This window comes from Mus caroli, unplaced genomic scaffold (genome assembly GCF_978045245.1).
Source record: "Mus caroli unplaced genomic scaffold, Mus_caroli_1 scaffold_10, whole genome shotgun sequence".
Lineage (NCBI taxonomy): Eukaryota > Metazoa > Chordata > Mammalia > Rodentia > Muridae > Mus > Mus caroli.
The window spans coordinates 41,705,117-41,725,007 of record NW_028227265.1 but is presented as its reverse complement, the minus strand read 5'-3'; the positions used below and the strand labels follow the sequence as shown (position 1 = coordinate 41,725,007).

The window sequence follows — 19,891 nt, the reverse complement described above, 5'->3', positions numbered from 1 at the left end:
TTGCTAGGATTGTTGTGGAGACTACATGGAGAGCATTCATTCATTAATTCATTCAGCAATCATATATTAAATACCTCTGTCTGCCAGGTGCTGGATTGAAATATAATGGAGCACAACCAATGTGTCTCTTGTCCTCCTGAAACTTAATGGGGGACATGGACAGTAAATGGTGAATACCATTACAGGCTCCTTACAGAAACTGACAGGGGTGGACCACAGTTATATGGTTACAGAGAGCAATCAGGGAAGGTGGTAGGGGCTATGTTTCAGGCAGTCTCACGGGACCCTGCATGCAGTAAGAGCTAAATATGTGCAGAGTGGTAGGAGACAAATAGTCCATACTATATGGGAAAGAAATATTTGCTTATTTTTCACTCTGGGTACCAGGGGCATGATGGGCCCAGTCCTGCCTCTCTTCAGCTGTCATGTAGCCTGAACAAAGTCAGAGATGAGAGGCCGGCAGCGCAAGGGAAGAAATCAGGCTCAGGTTGGCACCCGTCCTGCGGGCTTTGTCTATTGCATGGAGCATGTCCCTACAGCCTCATATTAGACCCCATGGTCTTTCTACAGAGACTGCACCTGCCTGCCCTTCCCTGTAATGAAAAGCCAGATATACCAGCTGTCCCTTTAGCAAAGAGGCTACTACCTCTAAAAAGCCATCAGGAGCTCAGCTTGGGAGTTGAGATTGTTGCAGGGCGGGATTGACAGCCAGCTTCGGGCACTATCAGAAGAATCACTGGGAAAGTCAGTTTTAAAACGTTACAATGGCATAGATAGAGCACCCAGCATCCTCGGGAGGGCAGCCTCATTCAATTAGGCCAAAGCAACGGTCAGCTGAAATCACAGACTAGCCTCACAAGGTAGCCCTGGTGCCAGAAAATGATAAAAGATTCCATCTGAATCTAGACGAAAGGTCCACAGTGATCAGCTTCAATGGCACATAAACATTGGAAGCTGCCCCTGGCCAAATGGAACCTGCTCCTGCAGGGCCCCAGGCAGTGCCCAGAGACACTTTCTGAAGTCACTGGAGTCCCCCAGCTCCTGCTACAACCATTCCTAGCACTTTCATGGCCAGAGAACATCACATCACAAATAGTGTTGGAGTAAATCTCAGCCCTCTTCCTGTTCCAGTGTTCCATGACAGCAGAGCCTGAATTCGTGGAGATTTTCCAGAAGTCACAACTTAAAGGGCCATCAAATGCATGACATCTCCTAACAGGGTGCCCATACATCACATCTCTACTAGGCACAAAAGGCCAGCACACTGCCAAGTCAACACTGTAGAGACTCACCCTGTTCACAGGATGTCGACCCTGTCCCAGCCACCTGAGCTTCCTCCCCTTGAACACTACTATGTGGAAGCAAGAACCCCACTCTCTCACCTACCCCCAAATAGACACTGCACAGTGACATGAGACTCTACCCAGAAACAAAAGTTAAAGGCTACCCAGGCAATACTGTTGATTCTTGGTGTACGCTTATAACCCCGAGCATGGAGATAGACCTCTGCTACCCCTTTGCTGGTGAGAAGCAAAGACAAGGGGCGTTAGAGCAGACAGAGGACATTAGAGTTTTCTTTGTCTTCTCACAGCCTAGAAATGCACATGCCCTCTGTGTATTAGGGCAGGGGGCGGACAGAACTTTCTCTTAAGTTCATGCTTCAACAAACAGATGGGCCAAACATGGCCACTCCTGCCAAGGAACAATGACATCTTCTGAGTCACTGACCAGAAATGAGGATTCCCCAGGAGAGGTCTAGTTGCCGGGTGGGGTCATCCTTAACACAGAGAGCTCCCCTTCCCAGAATGCAACCCACCCTGTCACCTGGGATGGTCCCCAATCCCCGCAACTCTTCCCTCCCATGCTGAAGAAGCCAAGCACTGCCCCCTCCACCTCTACTCCCAGATGCTTCAGATAGAAGAGTCCAGAGGTCCTGTTATGGATCATAGGTGTCCCCTGAAGGCTCTTGTGCTGGGGTCTGGGTTGCCAGCTAATGGGGTTTGGAGAAGTGATTATGAGGACTCTGATGAGCTGATCATATAATAGAATTATTGAGCTGGGCGTGGTGGCGCACACCTTTAATTCCAGCACTCAGGAGGCAGAGGCAGGTGGATTTCTGAGTTTGAGGCCAGCCTGGTCTACAAAGTGAATTCCAGGACAGCCAGGGCTATACAGAGAAACCCTGTCTCAAAAAAAAAAAAAAAAGAATTATTGAGGGATGGGGTTAATTCTGGAACATGAATCACTGGGGGCGGGGGGTGCCCTGAAAGGATATACCATGCCCAGTATATACATTTTCTCTCCTTCCTCCCTTCTTCGGCCCCCCATCCCCACACTTGCCTTCTTTCTGGCTGCAGAGATGAATAGACTTCTTCTCCCATGATGTTCTGTCTCATGATGGTCCAGAAACAACAGAGCCAGATGAGCAAGGACTGAAATCTTTGAAACTGGGATCCAGACTAAGCCCTTCCTCATTTAACCTGTGTTCCTCTGGTGTTTGGTCATAGCAAAGAAAACCTGACTAACACAGGTCCCATTGCCCAGGAAGTTTTAAATAAACTACACTCACGACTACCCAGCCCTCACCCTGGGGCAGTAGCTCAGAGGTTAAAGTTCTTGCCATGAAAACTCAAGGAACTCAGTTTAATCCCTAGCACTCCATCAAAAGGCTGGGTGTGGCAACACATGCTTGTGATCCCAGAGCTCAGAAGGCAGAGGCAGGTGGATCTGCGGCACTCATTGGCCATCAAGTTACCATAGCCTAAACAGCAAAAATCAGGTGCCAGTGAAAGACCCTGTCATTTAAAAAAAAAAAAAAAAAAAAAAAAAAAGGAGGCAGATGAGAAATGACAACCCAGGTTGAGCACTGGCCTTCACATGCACGTGCACACACACACACACACACACACACACTTTTTTTTTCCCAAGATGGGGTATAATAGAGTCCTGGCTGTCCTAGACTTGCCTTGTAGACCAGGCTGGTCCTGAACTCACAGAGATCCATCTGCCTCTGCCTTTTGAGTGCTAGGATTAAAGGCATGTGCCACCATGCCCTGCCACAGAAATGTGATTTTTAAAAACCACTCCCACTTCCCACGAAGGTACCCATCAGAACCTCTACTCCTGCCATGCCATGCCAGCTTCATAGATGGGCTCCCCTTTCTCCATATCCCAGCAGCACCGGCTTCTACATTTGGGGGGTTGGGGAAGACAGTGGACATCAGGAAAGACAGGTGGTATTGCCCTTGGCCCCCAAATTCTCAACATCGGGAAGAGCTTTGCATCCAACAGCCTCTGAATGTACTGTGTTCCTTCCCTCTCTCCCTCGAGGAAGGAAGGGGCTAGAGAGAACACCAATCAATGGCCAATGGCCAATAACCTAAGCAGGTTGATGAGACAATGAGCCACCATGAAACCCCAGGAAGCCAGGGCTCAAGAGTTTGGTAAAGATGAGCACAGGTATTTAGGAGGGTGGTGGGCAAAGGGCAGGAAGCTCTGGGCTCCTTCCCGACACCCCACTCCACAGCTCTGTTTACATTCTCTAGAACAGCTTTTAGAGTAAGCTGGTATTTACAGGAAGTGTTTCCTTGAGTTCTCTGAGCCACTATAGCAAACTGTTCAAATCCAGTGTAAGGGAGTACAGGATCCCAGTTTAGCTTCTTGGTTAGAAACACAGGGCACAGCCAAAGCTTGTGATTCCCTATCGAAAGTGGAAGACCGGTGCCAAACCTGAGCCCTCGATCCAGATCATCCATGGCTATCTCTAAACAGGCAGTGTCACGGCTGGATTAGATCGGAGTCTACTGCTCAGCAGGCTGGCTGCTGGTGGGGAGAAATCCCTACACTTGACATGTGTGTGCTCAGTGCTAAGTGCCAAGTGGGAGAATCAACTAGACACTGAGGGTTGTTGTTGCTGTTGTTGTGGTTATTGTTTCAGATAAGACTGAGCATAAGACTATCTTTTTAACAGGATCGTCACTCAGCAGAGCCCTGTAGCTGCCAGACTCACTAGCATGGGCTGCCTCTCTGGGATATCTTTCCCCAGAGTAGACATACTAGCATCACCTTCTACACAGAATCCAGTAGGAAGGAGGGCTGGTGAGGCCTATCAGCTGATCAATGGTGAGCCCAGCCAGGGAAACTGAGCTACTACTGCGTCTTGTTTGTTTTTGTGTGTTTGTTCTGTGTTTTTGAGTCAGGGTTTCTCTGTGTAAGCCTGGCTGTCCTGGAACTCGCTCTGTGGACCAGGCTGGCCTCAAACTCAGAGTTCTGCCTGCCTCTGCCTCCCAAGTGCTGGGATCAAAGGCGTGTGCTACTGCAATTGCATTTTTAATCGCATTTTTTAACACAAAAGTAGAACCAAGTTCCCCATGACATCTTTATGCCAAAGCTCAATCAGTGCAGAGAACCAAGTTGGTAAAGTGAATAGCCAGTGAACTGGCCTGGACACCAGCGTACCTCAGAATGAAAGGCTCCGTGGTCCACATAATGACAGTCTGCAATGCAGGAAGCAACTGGAGTGTGTTGTGTGGCAAACCCCAGGTAGGGAAGGGTTTGGGGTTAAGGCCCAAACAATTTCCAGTGGTTCATTTCAGAGATCCTACTAGTCCTAGGGAGAGTCCTGCACACGTCTCAGCCCCGTTAGGGAAGCTCAGCCAGGGTGATAATGAATTTCTCCAGGATGCTATTAAGCAAGGTCACTACTCACACTCTAACTCCCTTCCAATGCTCCAGGTTTTGGGGGTGTTCCTAGATATCACATATCACATCCCAATGGAGGTCGTTAGTGGGGTCCTGTTAGGAAGCAGGCAGGGCTATGGTAGGCACCACGAACATCAATACCAATGCTGGGCACCCCGCGAACACACGGCTGCAGAGTTCACCCTGCTGGAGGTCGCCAGCTGAAGCAGTTAGCTGCTGACTCTTATTTGTATATAGACCTCAGCTCCGGTGCCTGCCTCTCCCAGCCTCTGCTCCAGAGTCTTGTGATTTCTTCTCCACACAGAAACACTAGCATTGTTAAGAGTGTGATAGCCGGGCCTGAGGTTCAAATTGATGCTGAGAGCTAACGGGAAGAGATGTACATGATGGATAGGGTCCCTTCCTGGGGATCTGCTGAGATGGGAAATGCGTCTAAGCAGAGGCCCAACCGTACCTAAGGGCCTTTCAGGACAAGGTGAGCAAGAGGTTTGAGTTTCAAGCTGCTTCCTGTCAATAAATGTGACCCCACGTGGGTGACAGTCTCCAGGGCGTTAGAAAACAGACCTGAGATCTAGAGGCCATTTTCCCAAAACTAGCATCCAAAGGATTTGACTGATGACCATGATGAAATGCAGGGTTGTGAAAAGAGCCCAGAAGTGCATGTGCCTCTGTGGTGTGGCTGGCACACCCCAGTGTGTGTTCCCAGCCACACCCACCCCGGGGGGGGGAGGCGGGGGGAGCACGTACTGAGCCATAAGTGACTCCTCATGACATCATGCCCTAGCATACCCTTCAAAGTGTTGGATGCCTTCAGAATAGAGCTGCCATTACCTCTAGCACTTCCCTTACTCAAGCCCAGAGGCAGACCTGGGTCTCCATTGCACAGGTTAGCCTTGATCTCTGAAATGTCCCCATCCCTCCACAAGCCCTTCCTTGAAGCTCACTGCTTAGCATGGCTTTCCACACTTAAGCTGCTTAACTTTGCACTAACAACCTCTTAATTGCTAGGTTTCCAAAAGGCTTCCTATAAATCTGGGGTACGGGCTCACCCTCTTAAACCCCATACACTGTGGAGTAGGGTAAGGCAGGGACAGGGTACCTCTACCTAATTTCTGCCTGCAGGAAGCTGTGGCTTTTATTTTTAATTTTATTTAAAAGAGGATACAGGGTACCCAAGACACCACAATAAAATGACATTAACTGTAAAATTACATTATTAATTCTTTAATCTCACTTGAGGCTTCAAGCTGTTGCTATGTCCAATTATCCGTGTAACCACCTGTCAGAATCCCGGCGCTATTTAGCATTACCTCCAGGACAGCGGTGGGCCCGGTGGTCCGTCAGGTCTGCCAGAGACTCGAAGTCCTGCTGACAGTGATCGCAGGTGTAAATTGACTCATCTTCCACGTCTTCATCGTCCTCATTTCTCTCCTCTTGACTTGTCACGCTGTTCCTGTCTTCCAGCGCACGGCTGGTTTTCCGATCACACTCTGGCTCTCCTTCCAGGCCTCCTGCCAACAGGAAGAATACAGTCCACATCAGCCGACAGGGTCTCGGGAAAGGGGTTTTAAAAGAATCACCCAGTATTTATTACGATACATTTAATTACTCTACCTCCTGGGGTCCATTATTCTCAACACCTCTCAGCATATTAATATATTGGGGGGAAGGGGGCTGTAGCATGTGGCGCAGTAATTCTCAACTAGATTCTTTAATTCGTGGCACAAATCTTCTAGGAGGACTTCCTGTCATCTTCCCTCTATGCATGGCTGCTGGGGGTTGTGACCCATCACGGAAGTGAGAAGGCTTTAGCATTTGTTTCTGAAAAATCCAGTTCTACTGCATACCCCTTTGTAGCCCCCACAGCTGCACCTAGCCCACCCAGTTTCCCCTAAAGTCCTCCTGCAGTTTAGAACAGGAACCTCTCAGCTACACAACACATCTCCCAGGTCCCTGCAAATGCCCTGTCTCTGGGGAAAAAAAGGAAAGGAAATGAAGATGACAAGCCCAGGATGGTTAAATCCAAAACTCGAATGGAGATAGCCATGGTGGCACATGCCAGCAATCTCAGCATTAGAAAATTCCCAGGTCAAGGCTAAACGGAGCTACCTAATGAAGACAAGGCCTGGGCAGAAGCCCTGACTCAACAAAAGAAAGCAAAGACAACAGAACGCCTGACCAGAGCCAGCCATTCCTGGTGACCAGGGAGCCACCCAGACAGTAAACACCAGGCTTGGACGGTGGTAGCGGTTTCTGTAAGATTAACAACTGCTCTGGACTTAACTCTAGGCAGTGAGCCTGTGGAGGAGAAACCCTGCATGCATATGCTGAGCAAACCCACAACTCTGAGTGCACAGCCCCATTTCACAGCCTCACACCCCAGAGCATGATAAAGGAGCTCAGGTCATGTGCAGCAGCATCTCGCAGAGAGGGACAGCTCTGTGAGTCCCATTTCAAAGTAGGGCCTTCCCATATCCAGAAAGGGGAGGGGGTAACATGGCAGCACCCTCCATTTCCTGATATCCCCACACATCTGTGGGGACAGAGAATAGTCTCAATCTTAGCAATTAACAGAACTTGTAAATCAACACCTAGAAAGACAAAATAACACGGTAAACGTACGACACGTCAGTAACCCTCATAAAGCTGAGTGGTTTAATTGAGCATGCCTGCTTAATACAGAGAACCCTCATAAAGCTCAGTGGTTTGATTGACCATGCCTGCTTAATACAGAGAACCTTGGGTTGGAAAACCAAAGTGTATGCTGTCCCTTTCTATACACAATTGTCCTAAAACACGGGCCAGAAACTGGCAGCACTGACCTAAGTCACCAAAACAGGCCACTGCCATGTATAAATGTATTTATGCAAATATATATGCACACAACAACTACATGCATGTGTATGTGTGTGTGTGCCTGCACACACATAACTGTAACAAAAAAAGAAGGCTTAGCAGGCAACCTTTACATTCCCCAGGGTCAGTCACCAAAGCATCAGAGAGACCCGAAGCTAAGAACCCACTCAATTTGAGGTGCAAAAGCACAGACCCATAAATATTTCAATTTAGAAACAGATGATGTTATAAGGGCTCTATTTCTCCTGTCTGCAAAGAACACACATTTCCAAGCCCCCAGCATCAAGAACCTGGGAACACAAATCAGCTCATTGGAGAGCCAGCTGCCGCCTTCCAAGGCAGGAGAGAGCGTAGGACGCACGGCAGAGGCAGTAAAAATCAATGCTTCCATTTGTGGCCCATCAAAACATCTCTCTTCTTACCAATTAAGGGATGTACAATTTTTAGGTTCTTTTATTACCAGAACAAGCCAACTCCCGGCAATACAGAAATCCCATTAAAAGCATATTTATCTCAGGGAATCTGACCCACAGCAGCAACGGCGATGTGAGAAACAGAAAGTGAAGAAATAAAACATAGCATTCAGAGCCTCTGAAATCATCATCACCACACAGCGTACGTACACGGGCAAGCACAGCTCTCTGAAACTCCAGTTCACTCTCCCTTTCCTTAATTTAAAAACAAAAACAAAGAAAACCTTCTGTAGAGGATTTAAAAGAGCCATAATTCCAGCATTATCTGCTCTACCAACTCTCTAGATAGTAAGTTACACTCCGCACCAAGCCTTTGCTGCTTTACTTAACACACAGTTTAATAGACATATTTAAATTACCCCTTGTTTTTTTTTTGCCATATTTACTTGGCAATTTTAGCTGTAATAGCTCAGCAAATCCACAATTGGAACCACAAACACTACATTTCATTTGATCTCTTTAAATCTGGTGCATCCTGTTGACTTGGGAGTACATAAATCAGAATGTCAGCCCTCAGTTTTTATAAGGCAAAAACCCATAAAGGCGTCCAAGAGTATAAAGCTGTCTTAAGAAACTGTCACCTCCTCTATGTCTGGCTGCTAATGGGACGACAGGGTTGCTGTGCAAAAGGGGGCAAAAGAAAGAAAGAGTCAAAGGGGCAGATGCAGAAGCCAGCTCAGGGTAAATGCAGGCCCGCCCAGACCTCACAGATCCAGCCTCCCAGAGTGAAAACTCTTCCAGCCTGACCTCCAAGGAAAGCTGAAGGAAGACTGCCAGACAACCCAAGCTCTGAGCAAGAGGCTTTGCCTTAAGACCCAGCACCCAAGGACCCTGCAACAACAACAGCCCCTCTGACCCTGGGCAGGACACACTCTGTAGAGGCTCCTTCCAAGAAAGGAGGTGGTGGTGCACTCAGGAGGCAGAGACAGGCAGATTTCTGAGTTTGAGGCCAGCCTAGCCTGGTCTACAAAGTAAGTTCAAGGATATCCAGGGCTACACAGACTCTGTCTCAAAAAACAACAACAACAACAAAAGAAGGGAAGGAAGGAGGGAGGAGGGAGAAGGAGAAGAAGAAGAGGAGGAGAAGAAGAGGAGGAAGAGGAGGAGGAAGAGGAAGAGGAGAAAAGAACCCTACTTTCCTATTCAGCAGCACTAGAATCTTAGGAGAAGGGGAAAAAGAATGAAAAGTCTCTTTTCTTTTTGTCATTTTAAAGATTTATTTATTAGTTTTATGTATTTGGGTGCTCCGTCTGCATGTACACCTGCACACCAGAAGAGGGCATCAGATCCCATTACAGACGATTGTGAACTACCATTTGGCTGCTGGGAATTGAACTCAGGACCTCTGGAACAGCAGCCAGTGCTCTTTATTACTGAGCCACCTCTCCATACAGCACTCAGCAAGCTGGGAAAAGGCAGCCTGCTGGTTTCTCCTCTGTCAAGGCCTCTGGGCTTATGAACAAAGCTATTAGCCAGTTCCTTTCCCTCCCAGCCACTCCACTTCTCCCAGATGCCATCAACAGCAACTGAAGCCAACAAGGGGAAACCCTTGTTCAAGCTACAAGGACTTGACTCCCTTGGCATTACTCCCTTGTGGCCACATGTGTGGGACGGGAAACCAAATGAGCCAGAAAACACCGCCTTCTCAATCCAAATTGACACCTGCCTCTACTTCCCAGGCCTCACGTTCCAGCACAGACAGCTCACAGGTTGATGCTTTCTTGGGTTTTGCCCAGGAAGCCATCAAGACAGAAGCTGGCATTAGCTGAAGCTTTGTGGGATGCCCGGCACTTTCCATGCAGAGCCAACTGGGGAGTGCTCTGAGCAGTCGCCACCATGTCCCCATTCTAAGTAATGGAAACAGGGTTAGTCAAGGCCAGAAGGGAAGGGGTGGGGCCACCACACTGTCCACCCACAGCAGAAACAAGAAACCACCAGTCAAGTGTGGGGGACTGTGTACAGCCATCAAAGCCATCTGGAGGGCCTGAATGGCCACATAGGCCTTGAAAGTTCCGTGACCTAATACTTCCTGCTCCTTAGCAGCCAAGATGTCCTTTCCTCTCACGCACCTAACATAAACTCCCTGCACAGACCCAGGCCCCCTGCCCACCCTGTCCCTTGCTGAGAGCACTTGGTACAAAAGCTGCTCGTGTGGACCAGTTTGCTCTTTCTCTCTCAATTCACTGTGGCAGTCTGCATTATCTAAAGACACCAAAATAGTTCTCATTCCACCTGTCTCTCTGCAGTAAGTCCTTGACCCTGCACCCATCAAGAAGGACCTACTTCCCCTCCACAGCCATCCTAGGCTGGCAGCCTTGACAAGCCCCTAACCAAAAGAACACAACAGAATTGATGCACAGAGATTCTGAGGCTAGGAGGAAGAGCTTGGAGCTTCCCAGTAGGTCTCCTGGGATACTCCCACTGGGAACGAAGCTGCCAGACTGTGAGAAGCCCAAGGTTAGCACAGCTTACGCTTAACTCCCAGCCTCTAGTACCAACCACCAGCCATGGGAATATACCAGTTCAGACTTCCAACCCTGATAGACTTCGGACAGCTGTAGCTCTGGCCACCACACAGCTGTCACTCCAGAAACACCAAGAAAACCTGCCACCAAAGCCCAATAAGTGCACAGAATAGGGAGAAATGACAATTGTCAGTCACTCTAAAGTGCTGAGCACCAGTGCCTTGACAAGCTGTAGTAACTGGGCGGAGCTTGCCCATCAGCCACTAGGGGTGGGTGTGGGCGTGGCTTGGCATGGCTATGGCCCTGGCTGCGGCTATCTCTGCTTGGTACCATCCCCCAGCCTTTAATGCAAACAGCACATGATGGGCACTCAGTAAGTGCTGAGCATGAGGGAAAACGAATTGGTTTCAAAGAAGCAAGTCTCTACCTACAAGAGTTGGGATGTAAAGAAAACAGACATCACAGCACCGTTTAGCAGATGGTATTAAGTGGGACCACACAAAGATGTCATCTTTTTTTGTTTTTGTTTTTGTTTTTGTTTTTGTTTTTTGAGACAGGGTTTCTCTGTGTAGCCCTGGCTGTCCTGGAACTCACTCTGTAGACCAGGCTGGCCTCGAACTCAGAAATCCGCCTGCCTCTGCCTCCCAAGTGCTGGGATTAAAGGCATGCGCCACCACTGTCCTGCAAGATGTCATCTTTTAAGTTGAAGAACTCAAATATTGCTGATCTCAAAGCATCCAGCCTGTCTGTTCAGAGAGCCTTCCCTGTCACACTTGACACTGGCTTCTTGCACACACCCACCAAGCCACTCCACCCTATGAAACACAACCCATGAACCCAAAGATGTGGACTGGAGGTCTCTGGTAACAGAGGCCATGACACACCCTGATTCTCAGGAGGAAGGTAGTTCCTTTAACCCACCAAGCCACAGTCCTCCTCAGGGTGACAGTGTGAGGAGGACTCCAGTCTGAAGGAAGCACCACACCGCCCAAGAAGTGGCAGGGAGGATTCAACAATTTGTCAAAGGTAGAAGAAGGTGGCCTAGCCTCCCCAGCAAGGGCAATCTTGGGATCCTCTGCCCAAGGTTTCCTTGACATGGTAACTTGATGCCCAGATACCATGGCAACCCCAAGTTTCAGACAGAGAAGCAAACTACATTAGGAGCACCCAGAAAAGACAGCTCTGGATTCCAGATCCCCACCTAACCACTGCACAGGACATTGAAGGAGTGTGTGTGGGGGGAGGGGGTGATACCTGAGGAAGGGCCGGGTGGGAAACAGCTGTGCTTGCCCAGTGCTGAGAGACAGCAGGGGAAAGTCTGGCACTGTGGGTCTGGAAGACCTGCTGGGCTCCTGACCTGGGGCTGCTGGGCTCCTCAGCAAGGAGGGCGGCTGAGACAGACTCAGCAGGAATCGCCAGTGACTGAAAACCCTCTGTCCAGGTCCCGGCCAATGCACTGCACCCGGATGTGGGCCTCCTCTCTCCCCAGGAGAAACTGCAGAATCAGCTTGCAGGTACAGAGTACTCTGAGAACCTTCAGGAACCATGGAGAAGGGGCTGGTGAGATGGCTCAGGGAGTAAGAGCAACCAACGACTGCTCTTCCAAAGGTCCTGAGTTCAAATCCCAGCAACCACCCATAATGATATCTGATGCCCTCTTCTGGCGCATCTGAAGACAGCTACAGTGTACTTATTTATAATAATAAATAAATCTCTGGGCTGGAGCAATCAGGGACCAAGCAAGCAGGGCCGATTGGCGCTAGCAGGGTCAGGGCTGAGCACCATGTAATGAAGGCAGGAGACTGTAATATCCCAGTGGCAGAGCTAGAGAGAATGTATCAGTGCCAGCAATCACACAACTTCATTCACTCATCCTTCGCCCACAAATGCCTCCTGAGTGCCCAGTTTATGCCAGGCATAATATATACATGTTTGCTACAAGTTAAGTGTACTTCCTAGCCCTGTTTATCTTGGTGGTCTCAAAGCCCACAGTTAGCCTGACACACACACACACACACACAAGACACTTATTAAACATGTGGGCAAAGGAGTGAGCGGGTAGTGGAGGTAGTAGAAGGGAAAGTGGAGCTGAAATATGGGTTACACAGTCAGCTTTAGACGACCCCTGCTACAATGACTTCAGAAGTGTCCTTCATCTGAACCTCTAGTTCTTGCTGTACCCACAAGGCCCTGAGTGGGACCTACAGCATCTGTTCCTGCCACAGCAAGCAGAGAGCAACAGTCGCTAAATGGACAGCCACAGAAGGATGTAAGAGCAGCTTAGCTCCACCCACTAATAAGTACATGAGCCTGGTGGAGTTCTAAGGGGAGTTGGGGGAAGGGGACCAAGAATTAGGAGAGGGTTCAAGTCAGCAGTCAGCCAGGCAGTCAACTAGGTCTCCCTTCTTATCTCTTCTCACAACCAGACCTGGATGTGAACCTTCGCTCTCCACCTCTGAGGACAGTAGAACCACCCAGTGCTGAGTTCCAGGGACATCTAAGGGCTGAGAGCCCACTGGCTGGGAAACATCAAGACACCAGGCACAGCCTGATGGCTGATGTCACTGGACATTGGCAGTCATTTAAATAACAATGCACGCAACAGTTCAGGAGTCTTGGCAAGGGAAGGGAGGACAAGAGCCATCATGCCTCAGTTCAAATCCACACCCCTGCTGGGCAATGGTGGTGCACACCCTTAATGCAGGTGGATTTCTGGTCTACAAAGTGAGTTCCAGGACAGCCTGGGCTATACTGAGAAACCCTGTCTGGAAAAAAAAAAAAAAAACACCCACCATTTAGGCAGTGGAAACTTTGGACAGATCACTCTCCTGCCCTTGAAGCTCATTTAAATCTTTAATTGTTTTGTTTTTTGGTTTTTCGAGACAGGGTTTCTCTGTAGCCCTGGCTGTCCTGGAACTCACTTTGTAGACCAGGCTGGCCTCGAACTCAGAAATCCGCCTGCCTCTGCCTCCCGAATGTAAATCTTTAATTTATTAATTGATAAATACGAAGCCCGTACCTCCACTGTGTGTTGTGAGAAAATGGTTCGTGGCTTCCGGCTTATCGGTGCTGTGAGTCAAACCCAACACACACAACATGACAACCCTGGCAAGGGTTAAAGACCTCATACAGCAAGGGAGGCTTTGTGTGTTCCTAAGGATGAAGAAGGATGCGAAGATCAAGGCACAAAAATATCCATGTAGAACAAACACAGCCCCCAGTAAACCTCACTTAGCCCAGAAAGGAGATTTGAGTGACTGAGCCAGTTACAAATGCCCTCCTCCCTAAACAAGCTTGCCATGTGACTTGAGTCTGCCCGGGGCCAGCATCTACCTCACACACTTCACCTTTCTTCTCCTTGTCCCCGACTGCGGCTGAGGGGGAAACGTGCCATTTCCTTGTTTATTGGAGGCAAGTTCTCCTAAGTAACAAATCTATTCTCCATCCTAACAGCCTGTGTGCTTCTTCAAGGAAGTCCACAAGGCAAGAAGCACTTTCGGAACTTTGGTGCTGGGACTTAGTTCCATCCATATCTGCCTGGGCCGTGCCTGCAAAGAGAACGTTTTTGACCCAGCCTGCGCTGGTGGACCTGCAAGTCCCTGAGACACAGGCATAGGCCAAACAGGGCCAAGAGCCTCCATCCCAATTAGCACAATTGTTTGTGCACCCATTGTGGACCCCCAGTTCTGAGGTAGCCATTATTTATCTCTATATTTACAACATTTCCAGTACAAACTAGGACTTAATAGTCAGTCTAAGGCACTCTTGACAGCAGGGCTTTTGGCAAATATTTTGACACACAACTCACTGCCCATGTTCTGCCTCTTAAGGAAGGAACTGTGGCCCCCAGTTAGTGGGTTCATGGATGGAAGTCAAATCAGTCAGGGTTAGGCTGCACTACATGAACCTTGCTAGATGCACTGTCTCGGCTGTCCATGAGAAACTGACTCAACCCAGCACTCCAGCTGACCCTGGAGATGACCAGAACTTTCCAGAGAACATATCTTCATCCATGAGATATTCTGGAACTTGCAACCCAAAATGGCTAACCCTGTGGTAGTCAAGGTTTCCTCCTTCCTTCACGCCTTCCATCTTGTGCCCCAGCTCGATGTCTGTGGCAGCAATTAGGCACCACAACCAAAGGCCACTTGGGGAACAAAGGCTTACAGTGTCACAGTCCATCACTGAGAAGAGTCAGGGGAGGAACTCAAGGCAGGAGCTGATGCAGAAGCCATGCAGGAGTGCTACTTACTGTCTGGCTTAGCTTGCTTTCTTATACAGCCCAGAGTCATTTGCCCAGGGATGGCACCACCCACAGTATGCTGGGCCCTTCCACATCAAATCATTAATGAAGAAAATGGCCCACAGACATGTCTACAGGCCAGTCTAATGAAGGCACCTTATCAACTCAAGTTTCTCTTCCCAGATAACCCCAATTGTGTCAAGTTGACAAGAAGAAAACAAAACAAACCTGAACATCTTTATCCTGTAATCTATAGCCCATTAAAAGAGATGTCACCATTGGACTGATTATACAGAAAGCCATGTAGCTCAGACCAGGGTAAATACTAAGCCACTCAGATACCAAGTGAAGCATATATCTAGTATCACACAAACTGCACACACAGGGCACTCCTGAGATAGTTATCACCCTGTGGAAAGTGATGCCCAGCACAGCCTCCCTCGGTAGCTTTTTTTTTTTTTTTTTTTTGGTCCTTAAAGGATGAAGTCTTTATTTTTATGTAAAAATCTCTGGAAATTTAAAAATTAAACTAATTAATTTTAAATTTTGTGTTTGTCCATGTACTACTTCCTATGCATGTCACAGCACATATGTGGAGGTCATATGACAACTTAGAGGAGTCTTCTCTCCTCCTTTCTGCCACCTGGGCTCCAGAGATCAAACCCAGGTTGTCAGGCCTGGTTGTACATGCTCTTACCCACTAAACCATCTTGCTGGCCCTACATCTCTGGATTTTTATGTGTTAACATTAAATTTAAAGAAACAATATGAGCTGGGCTTGGTGGTGCATGCCTTTAATTCCATTATGTGGGAGGCAGGCAGATCTCTGAGTTCAAGGCCAGCCTGGTCTATAGGACTGTGAGGGCTACACAGAGAGACTCTGCAGGTTGGGAGGAGAAAAGACTTTGGAAGACTGGATTTGGCCTAGAGCTCAGCAGGGAGTCTCTTCCATGGTATAGTCCTCAGGACCAGCCAGGGGCTCTCACATCCAGGCCCATCTGCTCAGTGAGGCCCTGCTTAGATGAAGAGGACAGCTGAGAAGTATGACAATGTCCTTTCTTTGGACACTGTAATCAGGATTACTCCCACTGCTGAGCCTGTATCCTAACTCTGAACACAGGGATAATATCCTGGCCTGGTCAGGCCATGAGCTCTTGCTGGCATGACTCCAGTTTATACCAACCAGGCCCTGGACAGCAGCAAGCTTCCTCCAAGGAACAACCCTATCAGGCCCAAAACTTCATATCTGCACCCCACCAACATTTACTGAATACCTACTAGATCCTAGCCACGGTTTGAGGCACTGCAAGCAAGCACCCACAGAACCAAGCTGCAGCTCTGTACTATGAAAAAGCCGACATTTAAACAAGCACTTTGTTCTTGCTGATTGTCTATAAATTAGGGGAAAGCACCCTCTCTCAACCCAGCTGTTTAAGCATGGAGTCCATCCCACAAAGACACAGGGACATGACAGCTTCCTCTGCCCCCAGCACACCTGCACAAGGGCACTTGAGATAGGTGTGGTAGGAGTGGGAAGCAACAGGGCAGGTGGTGTGGAGGAAAGGAGGGGAGGAGACATAAAGGAGAACAGCCATCCAAATGTTCTTGCTGAAAAGGAAAAAAAAATAAATGGTTTCCATTAAGTAGTTAACAGTGACAGTCCTCCGAGCCACACAACCTTAATAGAACCAATCTCACCACGTGCAGTGGCGAAGAACTGGAGGACAAAGCCACCCTGGAACTATGAAAATTGCACACTGTGACTTGCTAGCGACCTCCTGAAATGGTAACCATTCTGCCCTCCCAGAGCTGCCGGGTGACATCTCCAGGCAGGCCAGAGGTGGACAGGGGAAGAGGGAGTTCGTTCAGGACCCCATGGGAGCTAGATCAATCCAGCTGATTTGTGGCTAGGGCCAGGCCTGGCTCTCCTAATTGCTCCAGATCCTGGTATAGAACTCAAGGCCACGATGCTGAGGCAAAAATCACCCCTTTGTGGTGGGTGCAGTAGAGCCCCGAGCCCCATGAGAGAACAGGGAGAGTGAAGGAGTCTGCCTTTCTCTAACCAGAACCCACGCCAGACTACAGAAGCTTGAGAATGAGAGTTCACACAAGCAAGCAAAAAACCAAGTTACTGTGGTTTCTGGGTACTGTGTACTGCGCTAGTCCTCAGTGGGACCATCTAGAAGCTAAGGCATGGACTGTGGGGAACAACTTCCCACCCAGGAGGGAATTCCTGCTTCTGCCATCCTCCGAAAGGGCTCCGAAGAGCACTTTCCAAAAGCTCAGGGGTCCACCAGGCCAACTCTGCCTCGCCAGCCAGGACCACCCTAAGTCAGTCCTACACCTTGCTTCCTGCCTGCCCCCATGCTTCCATGTACCAAGTACAGTGGGCACTTGTTAAATACACCTCCTGCTATTGATCACCGCAGTTTGTTGAACCAGCCTCGCTTGCCCTTTAGCATCCAGCATAAGATCTGGTACACAGTAGGTGCTCCAAAAAAAGACTTGTGAACCAAGTATGATGGCACAGCACTCAGGAGGCAGGAAGGTAGGAGGATCTCTGTGAGTTCAAGGTCACCCTGGTCTACATAGAGATTCAAGACCAGCCAAAGGTACATAATGAGGCCCTGTCTCAAGAAAGAAAAGAGAAGGAAGGAAGGGAGGGAGGTAAGGATGGAGGAGGGAGGGAGGGGAAGTAGACTGAAATGAACAAGTGAACTACTCCAGAAGAGACCCATTCCACTGTGAAGGCAATGACCCTGTTGGGGTATAGCTCAGTGGTAGTGTACTTGCCTTGTCCTTGAGTTTCATCCATAGCACAGCTAAAAAACAAAAAAACAAAAGAACAAAAACAACCAAACAAATAGATCCAGTCATGGGTCTGTATAAAAACAGAGCCTTGGGGAGGATAAGACAGTGGGAACAGAGCCATGAAGAGGCCCCTTATTCTGCCTCTGCCCAGATGCAAGTGATCTCTGATACTAGAGACCCATAGACCAGGCTCCAAGGAACCCAAATATCAGAAACATTCCCTACCAATGACCCTCCAACTCGGAGCCTTCAGCCTAGCTTTTGTGCAGCTCTGGGAGACCAGGAGTTTCCTCTCCTCCAGCCACAAAGCAAAGATCGTGTAAGAATTTTGAAGATTAACTAGTGACTGACCACAGGGTCTGGTGGATGCCACATCCCAGAAACCACAGGTCTCATGGAGAAAAGCAGGTCTGCTGGGTGCTTTTGCCCACATGAGGAAACCCAGTGGCAGCATACTTCTGAATGCCAGGTCCCATCCAGTCCAGACCAGTTACCCCTGAGCAGGGCAACTCCAGTCTACCTCCAGGGACCTTGACCAGCAGTAGGTTTCTTCCAGGAAAAAAAAACCATAGGTTCTCAGCACAGCTTAACCCATCTGCTTGCTAAGGTCTGTTGTATTTCCGCCTGTTTTATTCCAGCCCCCAAGAGAGTGTTTGGGGTCTCACAAGTGGGCTATAAGACGTTCAGAGTCTGAGACCTAGATTCCTACAGCAACCCTTGGAGCAAAACCAGCAGCCTGCTAGCACCTTCACCAGCAAGAGCACTTAGAGGTCTCCAATTCACACAATTTTCCTGGCGGGATGGACAGATGGAGGGGTTCTGCATGCTGGCCTCAACTCCACGGATCTACATAACCACACAAGAAGAGCAGAGACTTCAGATTAGCCATAGGTCAGAAGTCAAGTGGGCAGCACAGAGGAAGCTTCCAGATGCACCCTGGAGTTTGGCTGTCTCCACCCAAGGTTCAGTGTGAAAATGATCCTTATGAACACACACACACACACACACACACACACACACACACACGCACACGGCACCCCGATCACCCTCCAGGCTCATCCTCAAACCGTCACTTAACTCATATTCCAAACTGCTCCTGATGCTCTTTAGTCAACATGAGGCAGAACCCTTTTATTAAATGCTGCTAATTTTTTATTGAACACACTGTGAATCATTTCATTTTCCATTACCACAAACGTCTCCTATCAGGGCTCCGTAATGACGCTCCTTTATGCAGTCTTGAGCAACTTGTCACTTTTAATCAGTTTTCAGCTTCAGTGTGGCTCAAAAATTAGAAAGGAGGCTCTTTGTGTCATTATTGCTTTTGTTTAAAGGAAAGAAAAAGTTTCCATACAGGAAAGATTATTATACTTGGAATAAGCACACACGAATCAAATTCAAACTAAATTCCTCCCTGACTCTAACCAGTTTTAGCATTAGCTCTTAAAATTTTTTTTTAGGTTTATTTTCATGGAAAGACTGTGCATAATTATTGTTCGTACCCTCCCCAAACACTTACGTTACTAAAGTGCGAAATGTCTTCTAACACAAAGACAGATCTCTGGGAAGTAATTACAGAAATGCATTCAGGGGCAATAATTCTATATTAGCTGTCAGCAGCAGACATCCTCAGAAAGGCACTTGTTACCAAGGAATTATTTTTGTTGCTGCTGAAGGCATGGCAGGCAAGCCCAAACCAAAGACTGCATCTGACCGGAAACACTGGCTCCCTCATCAAGGGTCAAATTAAGTTTAAATCATTACCTTGAAGCCCAGCAAACTCGTACCTGACTGTCTATTGTGGAGACGTTTTTTGAGACGCACTCGAGCGCAACACGGTCTTCCCTTTTCGCAGCGTGGTGCAATTACCTTGAGTCTCAAAAGGATTCTGCCAGGAGCTTGTCACAATAGGGAAAGAGGAGGTGGCAGGGTGTCTATTAAATGCTAACTCATGTCACCAAACAGAATTTTCAAGAATTATAAATTGCCGAGCTACAGCTTGGCTGACCCCCCTCGTGTTAAGAAGAGCCCAGAATATTATCTGGAAAGTGCAGGAATTTGCATCAAAGGCAGGAGAGGTCACTCTGCAGGGAACCTATGGGGGTGCAGCTAAGGAGACAGACCATAGCCCAGTATCAGTCCACAGAAAGTGCGAGCAGCCATGGAGCTCCAGTAGGGGTAAGGAAATTTCTCTTCCCTAAAAAGAAGAGAAGTTAGCACAGGAGAGGCCCGGCTGCTGGGTGAGCACTGTGCCGAACTCTCGGCATGTCCGTGAGCCATAAACGTTTCCCCTGGCTAAGCTTCCATTTCCCCAACTTTATTCCCCAACTTCAAGGCTCTTT

The 19,891-nt window shown here is 48.5% G+C and overlaps 1 protein-coding gene across 2 annotated transcripts in view; it reads right to left on the bottom strand.

Moving 5' to 3' along the window:
• The window catches only part of Znf423 (zinc finger protein 423), a 299,483-nt gene that overhangs the window by 192,543 nt on the left and 87,049 nt on the right, over nt 1–19,891 (bottom strand). For both annotated transcript variants that reach the window (XM_085843729.1, XM_029480964.2), the window contains exon 3: nt 6,012–6,212. In XM_085843729.1, coding sequence (XP_085699855.1) covers nt 6,012–6,212 — 201 coding nt within the window. The remainder of the gene's footprint in view (nt 1–6,011; nt 6,213–19,891) is intronic.